The sequence below is a fragment of the Staurois parvus genome, unplaced genomic scaffold (assembly GCF_062004578.1).
Source record: "Staurois parvus isolate SC_StPar_1 unplaced genomic scaffold, SC_StPar_1.0 ptg000321l, whole genome shotgun sequence".
Taxonomy (NCBI): Eukaryota; Metazoa; Chordata; class Amphibia; order Anura; family Ranidae; genus Staurois; species Staurois parvus.
Window position 1 is genome coordinate 3,417,727 of NW_028318117.1, and position 12,272 is coordinate 3,429,998.

Consider the following 12,272-nt stretch of genomic DNA (forward strand, 5'->3'; position numbering starts at 1 on the left):
TTATTGTGCCCAAGAAGCACAGGTGCAGCATCCAGGCCTAATGCCTGTAGCCTGAAATACGCTGCGGCTGGGCAGGAATGAACACTGTACTTTAGTGGTAGACATTTCAGGCTCTATGATTTCAGGGATGTATGCCAAGAACTCAGGTATTTTCAGTTTCTTGTATTCTAGAACCTGTAAGAATTTGACTACTTTTAGAAGTTAAAATGTAAGTGTTGCGCTGTTTCTCATGCCACTGCGATGATGTTTCCATCACATGTAGAATTAGATGCCAGAGCTTCGATGTAGACACACTGTCCCATGTGCCCAAGTCTATATTGTTTACAGGTTCTTGTTCCTCTGCCTGTACTTTAAAAGTCTTTAAAGTAACTGTTGTATCTGTGCCAACACTTTGGATGACCAGCATTTCCTATAAAAACACACTACTCAATGCAAGTTTTATAGTAGAGGAATAGCTGTAATAATGGTAGGATAAAGGGATTGTGAAGCCTGTAGACACTGACCACCTCCCATGGATGTCAGGCATTGTGTCTGCATCAACTAATTTAAAAGCCATATTAGTAAGTTATAAGGACAGAATAGATGGGCAGTATTTATAAAGTTGCATAGCTGCGCTTATGCTATAAAGGGCAACTCCACTTTAAAAATTGGTCTCTTGGGAAGGTAAATCACAGACTGGTTTCTTACAACTCTCTGAAGCCCTTTCAAAGTTAAGTGCTGATGTAAGTCTGTTCTCCCTAGTATAAAAGAATTAGAATTTGTGGATCCAGCTATGAGAGAGTACCTCAGTGGAGGAATTTTGTCATTAATAACTGATTTTCTGTTAATATAAACCTGAAAAAAATAACAAATATGTTCTACTTACCTGCTCTGTGCAACAGTTTTGCTCAGAACAGCCCCATCCTCCTCTTCTTGGTTCCCCCACTAGCACTCCTTGCTCCTACCCCCTGCTGGGTGCCTCCATAGTAAGCTGCTTGTTTGTGCTTGCTCCTGAGCCTCCTCTGTGTGTCTGTAAAACAGAGCTCGGCCCAAGCCCCCTAACATTCGGAGGATTTGTGGGATAAAGAGGAGACTGTACCATTTGCAGCAGAGTGAAGAGGAAAGTGGAGTCATCTATACAGTATACCTACCCGGGTTAAAAGGGAAAGACGGTATTTGACCTATGCAATTTGGGTCATAAAAGGAGGTGAGAGTATATATGTATGTCTCTGGTGGAGGAGCACCTATAGGAATATATGTGGATATAAACAATAAAGGGCACCTGTTTGTGAACAAATTATAAAGGCACTGATCAAGTACACATGGACTTTCAAGCTGTATTCAATGTATTCACCGTTGTTGCATAATCACATGCTCTGGATGCTTTCATTCATATGAGGTTATAGAGATACTGTATATGCCCGGCACTATTATATGACACATCTTTTGTGTGTGGAAACGCATCGAAGTGTCAGCAGCACTGGTATACACAGGAAATTGAGGAGTTATTTGTTGTGCTGAAATTTTATTTGTACACATTTTTAGGAGCCAATGGCTTTCTGAGCCATTGAGAAGGGAGAGACCCGGGAGAGCTGCTGTTCTCGTGCAATGCACTGGATCGCAATTGGGCTCAGGAAAGTATTATGGGGAGCTGCACACAGATTTTTTTTTTTTTTTTTTTAACCTTCATGCATAGAATGCATGAAGGTAAGAAAACCTTCAGCCTTTAGAACCACTTGAAGCTTGCTTGCATCTTGTTGCATGTACAGCAAAGTTTCAAGTCAATTGGGCAACTTTAGACCTGATATAAGTATAATTGTTCTGTGTATTGTGCAAGAATTAATCCAGGTTTGAAAACCCAGCCATATGATGAACCCACCCATGGTCAGATCTGACCTTTTAAACGTAAAAAAAAAAAAAAAAAATAATAATACTGTAGAATACAATGTTTGCACAATTTTATTTTTAGTTTCCTAGTGACTTTTGCTCTGCAGCAGTTCTGCTTTCAAAAGTGGATGTAGAATATATATGGCTGAATTATTGGGACATTGCTTATTTTGTCCTCTTGGTTTAATCAACAGTTGGACTTGATTACGGATTTGTTGGGAACACCGTCACTTGAAGCAATGAGGACGGCTTGTGAAGGCGCCAAGGCACATATACTCAGGGGTCCTCATAAACAGGTAATACTGCCATCTGTATGATTGTACTGTAGAACTGAAAATAAAACTATCATTCAAAAACTGAAAAACCAAGATACCTATACAATTGAAGTGACTCATTTAAAAACTTAACATAAACTTAAAAAAATTATATTCAAATATGCTTTCTTAACTCAAAATAGCTCCTTTTGCTCTCAGCCTCCTCCAGATCTCTAAATGCCTCTTTTTGTAATACGGTGATCTGACTTCCTGCTATAGGGTGGCTACATTTATTCTCTATGGGCCCACTGTATGTGGAAAGAAGGCCACTCTCACTACCAATATGGACTAGGGACTATGAACTATGGAATGTGTAGTGTGGATAGTGCAGAGCAGTTAACGTTCCCTGCTTGTAACAAACTGAAGTGAGGGGGGAAATAAGAGGTTCATGAGTTCATGGAGGACATTACAAGAGACAGAAAAACACAATAAGAAATGATTTCATGAAACTTAGTTTAAAGTAGTGGATGTGTATAGATTTTAGGAGAATAAGGATATTATTTAGTGTCACTGTATGTGCTCTCTGTACGTCCAAATGCTTTCAGCGCTATTGCGCTTTGACAATTATTCAGTCATGCAACACTGTACTGTTATGACATTATCCTTTTTTTTGAGACAGAAATTTCTTTTGCTGGTATTTGATGACCACTGTGTTTTTTATTTTTTGCTATATAAATGAAAAAATACTGAATTTTTTTGCTTCGTTTTTTGATAAAAAATTTTACAAATCTTTTTTCATATGTTTTTTTGGGGGTAAAAAGTCTGTGTGAAAATTATACAGTCTACAAACTATGGGATATATCTGAAAATTGATCAGTTGAGACCCTAAAATGCAGGACGATGGTATGGGGTATGACCATGATCATGACATTGGTGTGAGGTATGGTGGTGATCAGGGCGCTGGTATGACAGTGATTAGGATGCTGGTTTTGGGGTATGGCGGTGATCAGGACGCTGGTAATGCATATGGGGTGATCAGAATGCTGGTATGGCATATGGGGTGATCAGAATGCTGTTATGAGGTATGGCGGTGATCAGGATACAGGTATGAAGCATGTTAAGATGCTGGTTTTGGGGTATGGCAGTGACCAGGACTCTGGTATGGCATATGGCGATGATCATGGCGCTGGTATGGGGTATGGCGGAGTTTAGGACATTGATATGATAGTGTTATTATTAGCACTGGGACAGGTAACGGGCTGGCTATATTTTTTATTTACATTTCACTGGGACAGTGATCAGAGACACAGGCTGTCACTGCGGTTTGAGAGTGTATATCAAGGCTGTTCTACACTTACAGGCTGCTGCATTGGTTTTATCTGCTCTCACAGTGAGAGCAGAGAGAACCGACCTTTATGTTCCATTTGTTTACTATGTGATTGGAAACCGCAATCACTTGGTAAAACACCATGTGATCAACTGGTCACAGCGGTAATGTGATCTGCTGTGTCCGGGTGACATGCTGTTCGCCAGTCTCCCAGGTGAGTGCTCTGTGAGCCGCCGATGCGGGCTGACGTACAGGTACATTCGTTTCCATTGGCACTGTTAAAGCTTCTGCGTGCACTTGAAGTGACAGAGCATGCTCAAACCCTCCCATGCAAGTGTGCCAATTAGTCATGTTTTTTCCCTTTCATGGCTGCATTAATTATCCTAGCAGATATTCAACTTTCCTTAACCTTTGTTGGATTTACACCAGGTTATGATGGGAATCAGTTTTATGCAGAAGTATATCTCTCTTGGAAAATTCCAACCCTCTGTTATAGAAGCCTCATTATGATGGGGCATATGGACCTAGGTCATATTTATGTAGACTTCTTGTACCCCTTTCCATACAGTTTCCAGATCTTTGCAGATAGAAGGTAACAATACAACCATTAAGGGTGGTGGTGAGGCTGCACAAAAGGAACCAGAAAGGATACCTACAAAATTCTGTGAGATTTAGCATGTCCTTCTTAAATCAGAAGGTATACATAATCATTTCCAGCACACAACCAAAAACAAGGCGCTCAGTCACAGTTCCTTGTTTTTGTATTTTGTGTTGGAAGTGAAAACCTGTAAATACCTTCTGTTATAAGAAGGCAATGCTGTTTCTCATTCTTAGAAGGTTAAACCTAACAATCTTTGTTCTACTGCATATGCATCTAATGTACTTCTAGAAAGTGCAAGTTTTTACACTGCAACTGACTTGTTAAATGTCTTCTTACACCCCTCTGAGACTTGGGAGCATAATTGTAGGTACTCTTTGGGAGTAGATATTATTTTAAATTCCGCTCTCGTGAGGTAGATGGTAGCATCTGTTTAGTATATTTTCTTTCCTTGTGCATTGTACCAACAGTTGCCTCGAAAAGTTAAAAAACCTGGAGATTTTGTCAAATATTTGCACTCTTGATATGCCTGGAAAGTTTCCTGCAGTGTGCGAGTATAATATGCAACAAACAGGGAATCAGTCCAGTCAAAGCTAGCTTTTTTTTTTTTTTTTTCCTTCTCTCTTCATTCACAGCTTTATCACAACTTTGTGCTTGCATAGAGCATCCAGGATCACTAGGCTAGACAAGCCCATCAGACTATTAATGGCTGGTGGTGATCTGAAGTGCAATTGCTTTCTCATTGTGACTTCCTCCAGATCACCACATTCTCCTAACCTTTTGTGTAAGTGCATGTGACATCTATTTACCTCCTTTCAGCTATCCATAAAGTGACGTGGGGGGGGGGATACCAGACTTTTATTTATTTATTTTTGCTTTGGCTGCTTCAACCAGTGGAGCAGATGGTTGTTTGTTCTGTACCTTAAAGGGTTCATACAGTGCCAAAATAGTTCAGTGTGCAGGCTGCTGTACCTAGTCCTGAGGAATCTTCAGGGGATATATATATATATAGCTACACAAAGGCGTTTCTGAAAATGGTTCCTTTGCAGGTTAAAGTGGAAAATATATTTCTCACGTTCATTGACGGACACAGCTGTTTCTTCTTTATCTATTACCAAACAGGGTTTTATAGCTGCACCTACAGGAGTAGGACACTAGGCAGAAAAAAATTCAGCACATCCTATGGGCAGTCCTCTCTGGCCATAAAACCCCCCTCTCTGCTATAGGCAACCCAGTCGTTCAGCCTAGTCTCTTCAAGAATATGGACATGATGTTTTTGCTGGGACTTATGGTCCCATGGCTTCTTCTTTTTCCCTAGAATTATTATTTTTTTCTGCGGAGATCTTCTATCAGCAGTTAGGCTGGTCGACGGGCTGAATAATCTAGATCCAGTGGTCACCCCAGTCTGACCAGTGCGCACAGGCCGCTAGCACTGCACTTGGTTGGCGGCGACTGTACCCCTCCTGTACCTGGCCGACAGCCCCCCACTTCAGTGGAGAGGAGGATCTGTCAGGGGAGCCATACAGGCATGCTCCAGCTGGATTATTAAGTAGATGCCCCCTCCCTTTCATCTCTGAATGGGGCATGGGTACTCCGTGGGGTGGTTCTCCTCCTCCTCTACACGCCTGGGCTCCTGATCCTAACTCCCCCCTCCCCCCCCCCCCAATGCTTTGGTGGGGACATATGGTGCTGGCCTCAGCAGCGGACAACTGAGGTATTCTGTCCTGTGCTGCTGCATAAGAGAGTGGGTTCAAGACCCCCTTTTCCTGGTTGGCGCTCAATTTATCTTCCGCACCTCGCGGTCGGGCTGCTTGAAAAATTTAGGCCAGGGATTTCCGGCCTACTGGAGATTTCACCTGCTTTTTTGGCACCCACCTTCTTTTCGGTCTCTGCCAGTGGGTTGGAGGTGGCTCTGCTGAGTCCCGCCCCCCCTTCGCTGATGGATGGAACTGTATTGGCAGGGCTTGGCAAGCAGTGCTTTGCAGAGACTGTTGCGCCACCATTTTTCTTCTGGACATTTTCCCTTTATTTTTACCTGTCAATGCTGCTTTTGCTTTTCTTGCTGGAGGAGTGATTAGGGCTGTTGATGGATCCACAGGCGCTTGTGTGCATTTTTAAAAAATTTGGTGCTGCTCTGCAATGTTCTTGGGGCACAGTGCAGTGAGGCAAGCGGATGCAGGACTGCATGCCTGAGTAGGTCTCCAGGCCATTGTACTGAGAGGGGAGGAGGCTTCCTCTGTCACCATTCTCTGTGGGAATAGACAGGGGGGTCTCTGCAGTCCAGGTGGTACCGCTTGCGTTACTGGTTGTAGTTTTTCCTGGGGTTGCTGCTGCACTGGCTGTACCTTCTGGGACCCAGAAGTAGGTGGGTGCCCCTGTGGGCCTGGAAATGTATTCTTTTTATGGCCGTGGCACTTTTTTTTTTTTTTTTTTTTTTTTTTGTAGCAGCTAGACTGTTTCAGGACTTTACCGATTTTGCGGAGGCACTCTTGGAAAAGTGGGTCACTGTCTGTGGTGGATCTGCACCTCCAGGGTTTCCATAGTACCCAAGTTGTTTGTGGAGGAGTCCCTGCCTTCCAAGGTTTCCTGCGGACTGTAGGCGGTGGCAGTCATCCGCACTAAGTTATGTTCACCTTCCATGCCCCTGGCATTTAGGGGGAGAGCTGTTGTGTTACAGGTGTGCCTTGGGGGAAGGTGCCCTCCCAGTGTGTAGAGAACTGGCAGACCAGTTGGTCCAGGGATTAAAGTACTCTGTGATGCGTCCCTTGATGTGGCTCTACTCTCTCTGCATTTCCATTGCGGCAGTGGTGCTTCGGCAGGTCCTTGGTTCACATGTTGGTCGGCTGGCCAGGCTTCCACGAGGACAGTCTTTTGTGGGGCTACGCTGGAAGAATTTCTCAACCCTAATGGGCGACGAGAGTACCTTCCTTCTTCAATACATGAAGGGAAAAGGAACTAATCGTAGGCTGACCCCTGGGTCCTTGACCAGGGGCTACAAATCCTGCACGACTCCCACGGGTGGTGTCGCGCACGCTCCTAGGCCCAGAAGCGCTCTGGATGAGGAAAGAACAAAGAGAGGGCGCACAGGCCTAGTGCATTACCATAAAAAATGTTTAATAAGAAATAAAATAGGTGTTGTACTCACAAATGAGAATAAAGTCAAGGCACATCATAAAAGAACAGCTGGGTCAACACAGCACTGAGTAACAGTCCGCAATGGGGAGTGTAGACATCCAATAGGCTGACACGTTTCGAGGACTTGCCTCTTCCTCAGAGTTGGCTCTGAGGAAGAGGCAAGTCCTCAAAACACGTCAGCCTATTGGATGTCTACGCTTCCCATTGCGGACTGTTACTCAGTGCGGTGTTGACCCAGCTGTTCTTTTATGATGTGCCTTGACTTTATTCTCGTTTGTGAGTACAACACCTATTTTCTTAGTAAACATTTTTTATGGTAATGCACTAGGCCTGTGCGCCCTCTTTGTTCTTTCCTCATTCAGTATATTTGGATTCCCCCGGTCCATTTGAGGGCAGCAAGGTGTGTATGTTCCAGGACATTCTTAATGTGGTTGTAGCCTGCATCGAGTCCATCCCCAAGCGCAGGAGCATTTGTGTTTTGCCAGAAGCCCTCTGGGCCTGCAGATTAGTCTGCCCCAGCATGACCGGTCATCACAAATTTCCTGGTTTGGGGGTGTTCTTTGCTGGACCTCCCTCGTTTCCAACAAGTGGGTCTGCAAAATATTTCTGTTCGGCTACACAATGGATTTCATTCCTGCCTGCTGGATATGTTGTCCCGCCTACCTGCGTCTCTCAACAGCATGTCAGCTGCTTATATATGGAGCTGTGTGGGACTTGCTCCTTTGAGGAGTGGTAGTCCCGGTCCCAGAGTCGGGGCGGTTTCCCAGGATTTTACTCCACCTCGTTCACAGTTCCCCAGTTGGAGCGGATTTCAGGGTCCTGAATGCCCTCGTGGGTTTGCGAGTTCAAGTTGACCACCATTTGCTTGGTGGTAGCCTTTCTTCTCTGAGGGGATTTTTGGGCCTTTCATAGGCTTGCTTACCTGCATATTCCTCTTTGCAAGGGACATCGGCTTTTCCTATTGTTTGCTATCAGGGATGCACATTATTAATTTGTAGTGCTGCCTTTTGGTCGGGCCTCAGCTCCCCAGGGGTTTACTGAGGTTTTGGCACCAGTCTTGGCATTGCTGTAGTCTGTTATCTGGTTGACCTTCTTCTACGTGCAGTGACTCTTTGGTCCCTGATGGACAGCGTGGAGATCACCATTCTCCTCAGGTCTTTGGTTGGACCCTGAACCTCAGGTAGTCTGTGTCGACCCCAGCCAAGTGCCTGGAGTATCTGGGGATGATTCTTGCTTCAGGCTAGGCCACAGGGTTCCTTCTGTTGATGACCTTCAGAAGCTTTGGACGTTGGTCCCACATCCAGTGTCCTGCAAGTGGATCTTCTGGCTTTTCTGCATGCAGGTTGTAGGACTGGTGGTGGCTATTTTTGAAGCGGTTTCATATGCCCAGTTCCATTGGGAATATTGCAAGGGAAGAACTTTCCATATGCAGCAGATCTTCCACCTCCCTTGACGATATGACTTATCTGCAGGAGACGACAAGGGCCTCTTTTCCTGCAGCTTCGGTCTCTGTCTCTACAGCTCAGAAGGTCCTTCCTTACACTTCTCTGGATAGTGGTCAGGACAGATGCCAGCCTGCCGAGCTGGGGAGGAGTCCTAGGATCAGACGCAGCCAAGGATCACTGCATTCTAGAGGCCGCTCGACTGCCCACCAAGAGTTCTAGCACTTTGAGTGATCAGGCTGTCCCTGCTGCATGGACAGGTCTCTTAAGAGTGTATGAAAAAAACCCTCAGCGCAATGGACCTCCTACGAGACAATAATTGCAGCTAGCATGTAATGTGTTCCCACATGTAAACCATAAAGCATAAAAATGCAGCACAGTACTATAAACTCAAATACAGTACTACTAATATCCAACGTGCATAAACGAATAGTGAAACCAAAATTGTGCTTAGTGACAATGTGTGCTGCATCAAATATATATATATATATATATATATATATATATATATATATATATATATATATATACAGTCATGGCCGAAATTGTTGGCACCCTTGATATTTCTCCAGGAAATCATGTATTTCTCACGAAACGTATTGCATTAACACATGTTTTGCTATACACATGTTTATTCCCTTTGTGTGTATTGGGACAAAACAAAAAAAGGGAGGAAAGAAAGCAAATTCGACATAATGTCACACAAACCTCCAAAAATGGGCTGGACAAAAGTATTGGCACCCTTTCACAACTGCGGATAAATAAGAATGTTACAAGCATGTGATGCTCCTGTAAACTCACCTGGGGCAAGTAACAGGTGTGGGCAATATAGAAATCACACCTGAAAGCAGATAAAAAGGAGAGACGTTCACTTAACCTTTGCATTGTGTGTCTGTCTGTGCCACACTAAGCATGGACAACAGAAAGAGGAGACGAGAACTGTCTGAGGACCTGAGAACCAAAATTGTGGCAAAATATCAACAATCTCAAGGTTACAAGTCCATCTCCAGAGAACTAGATTTGCCTTTGTCCACAGTGCGCAACATTATCAAGAAGTTTGCAACCCATGGCACTGTAGCTAATCTCCCTGGTCGTGGACGGATGAGGAAAATTGATGAAAGATTGCAACGCAGAATAGTCCGGATGGTGGATAAGCAGCCCCAAACATGTTCCAAAGACATTCAAGCTGTCCTGCAGGCTCAGGGAGCATCAGTGTCAGCGCGAACTATCCGTCGACATTTAAATGAAATGAAACGCTATGGCAGGAGACCCAGGAGGACCCCACTGCTGACACAGAGACATAAAAAAGCAAGACTACAGTTTGCCAAAATGTACTTGAGTAAGCCAAAAGCCTTCTGGGAAAACGTCTTGTGGACAGATGAGACCAAGATAGAGCTTTTCGGTAAAGCACATCATTCTACTGTTTACCGAAAACGGAATGAGGCCTACAAAGAACAAAACACAGTACCTACGGTAAAATATGGTGGAGGTTCAATGATGTTTTGGGGTTGTTTTGCTGCCTCTGGCACTGGGTGCCTTGACTGTGTGCAAGGCATCATGAAATCTGAGGATTACCAAAGGATTTTGGGTCGCACTGTAGGGCCCAGTGTCAGAAAGCTGGGTTTGCGTCCAAGATCCTGGGTCTTCCAGCAGGACAATGACCCCAAACATACGTCAAAAAGCACTCAGAAATGGATGGCAAAGAAGCGCTGGAGAGTTCTGAAGTGGCCAGCAATGAGCCCAGATCTAAATCCCATTGAACACCTGTGGAGAGATCTTAAAATTGCTGTTGGGAAAAGGTGTCCTTCCAATAAGAGAGACCTGGAGCTGTTTGCAAAGGAAGAGTGGTCCAAAATTCCGGGTGAGAGGTGTCAGAAGCTTATTGATGGTTATAGGAAGCGACTGATTTCAGTTATGTTTTCCAAAGGGTGTGCAACCAAATATTAAGTTAAGGGTGCCAATACTTTTGTCCAGCCCATTTTTGGGGTTTTGTGTGACATTATGTCATATTTGCTTTTCTGCCTCTGTTTTATATTTGTTCCAATACATACAAAGGGAATAAACATGTGTATAGCAAAACATGTGTTAATGCAATACCTTTTTTGTGTGAAATACTTGATTTTCAGGAAAAATATCAAGGGTGCCAACAATTTCGGCCATGACTGTATATATAAACACCTACATATAAATACCCTTAAAACTGCATATATCAAATGAATAGTGTACACAAATATCAAATGAACCATTCTAGATAGTGGACTGTCCTTTTAACACTCCAATATCTTCACATTTGCTTGTGCGGTATATCTCCTGTGCATCGTATACCAAATATACCATCAATAAGTGTCCCAAAATTATAATTTCAAAATAATGGTGAACTGTCCCTTTTAAATCCACTGTACTCCAGGTGAGTCTGTGTGATCACGCTACTGTATACACATGTACGGTGCTCCTGTGTCAACCCTTAGTGCTCATCCACCTCTTGACACACTATTGCGCTCACCTTCTAGTTTGACCCGAAATACCAAGTCGAACTACGCTTTTCCCTTTAGGGTATAATGGTACCAAGATCTTCAGGGTCAAGCCACAAACCAGAAGTGCACGTGCCGCCATTTTGAATAAGGGAATCCTGCACTTTATTCTACAGTTACATAGTATAGTAAGTTTTTACCCTGCAGTGTTCCAGGTGGACTTTTTAAAACGTGAGTGTATTGGATTATTTTAATAAAGTCTATTTTATTTGGCAATACTTCACTATATGGATCATTATTTTCATATGTCTGTGGAGCATTCTGGAGGTTTTAAGTGCTGACGGTGGTGAAGAAGAAACGGTCAATGAACGTAAGAGAAAATGGGATTTTTTATTCTTACCGTAAAATCCCTTTCTCTGAGTTCGACAGACACAGCACCCACCCCTCTGGAGTTTTCTCCTTTGACACTGCTTGTGACTGACTGGGTTCTCTATAGCACAGAGGAGGTTTTATGTCCAGAGAAGACTGCCCATAGGAGGTGCCAAATTGTTTTCTGCCTAGTGTGGAGCTATAAAACCCTGTTTGGTAATGGATAAAGAAGAAACAGCTGTGTCCGTCAGTGAACGGAAGAGAAAGGGATTTTACGGTGAGTAACAAAAAATTCCAGTTTTTACAAAGAACACCAATCAGCCCTGTTAAAATGACTATCTAACATGCAACCACGGCATTTCAATGAACTGTAAAAAAACACATATGGATGGGTTAGAATGCTTGAGTTGTCTTTTCAGTTTTTTGTTGCTTGCTTTTTTACAGTATACAAGAAAACAGGCACCCTGAGCACATTTTTAGCAATTAGGGCTCATTTACACCAGATGCAATCAAGTTCCTTTTTAAATGCAGCAAAAACGCATTACATATGCAAGAAAAATGAATGTATTACATTGAGCCTACTTTACACCACTGCAGTGCTTTCATGTGAGTTTAAAAAAAAGTACATCATGCTGTATCCTACACACCTCAAAATGTAAAATAAAAAAAAATGTAATTCAATGAAAAAATGCCTCTAAAAAGGCACTGCATACACGCTGAAAACGCACTGCAAATGCATACAAACGCACATGCAGAAACATATATTGTGGTGTAAAAGAGTTGTAAAATATTAATGGAATTCTAAATTTA

General features: G+C 43.3%; 1 protein-coding gene across 1 annotated transcript in view; it reads left to right on the top strand.

Moving 5' to 3' along the window:
* The window catches only part of NLK (nemo like kinase), a 259,388-nt gene that overhangs the window by 194,253 nt on the left and 52,863 nt on the right, over positions 1 to 12,272 (top strand). The window contains exon 7 of the mRNA XM_089683759.1: positions 2,061 to 2,162. Coding sequence (XP_089539885.1) covers positions 2,061 to 2,162 — 102 coding nt within the window. The remainder of the gene's footprint in view (positions 1 to 2,060; positions 2,163 to 12,272) is intronic.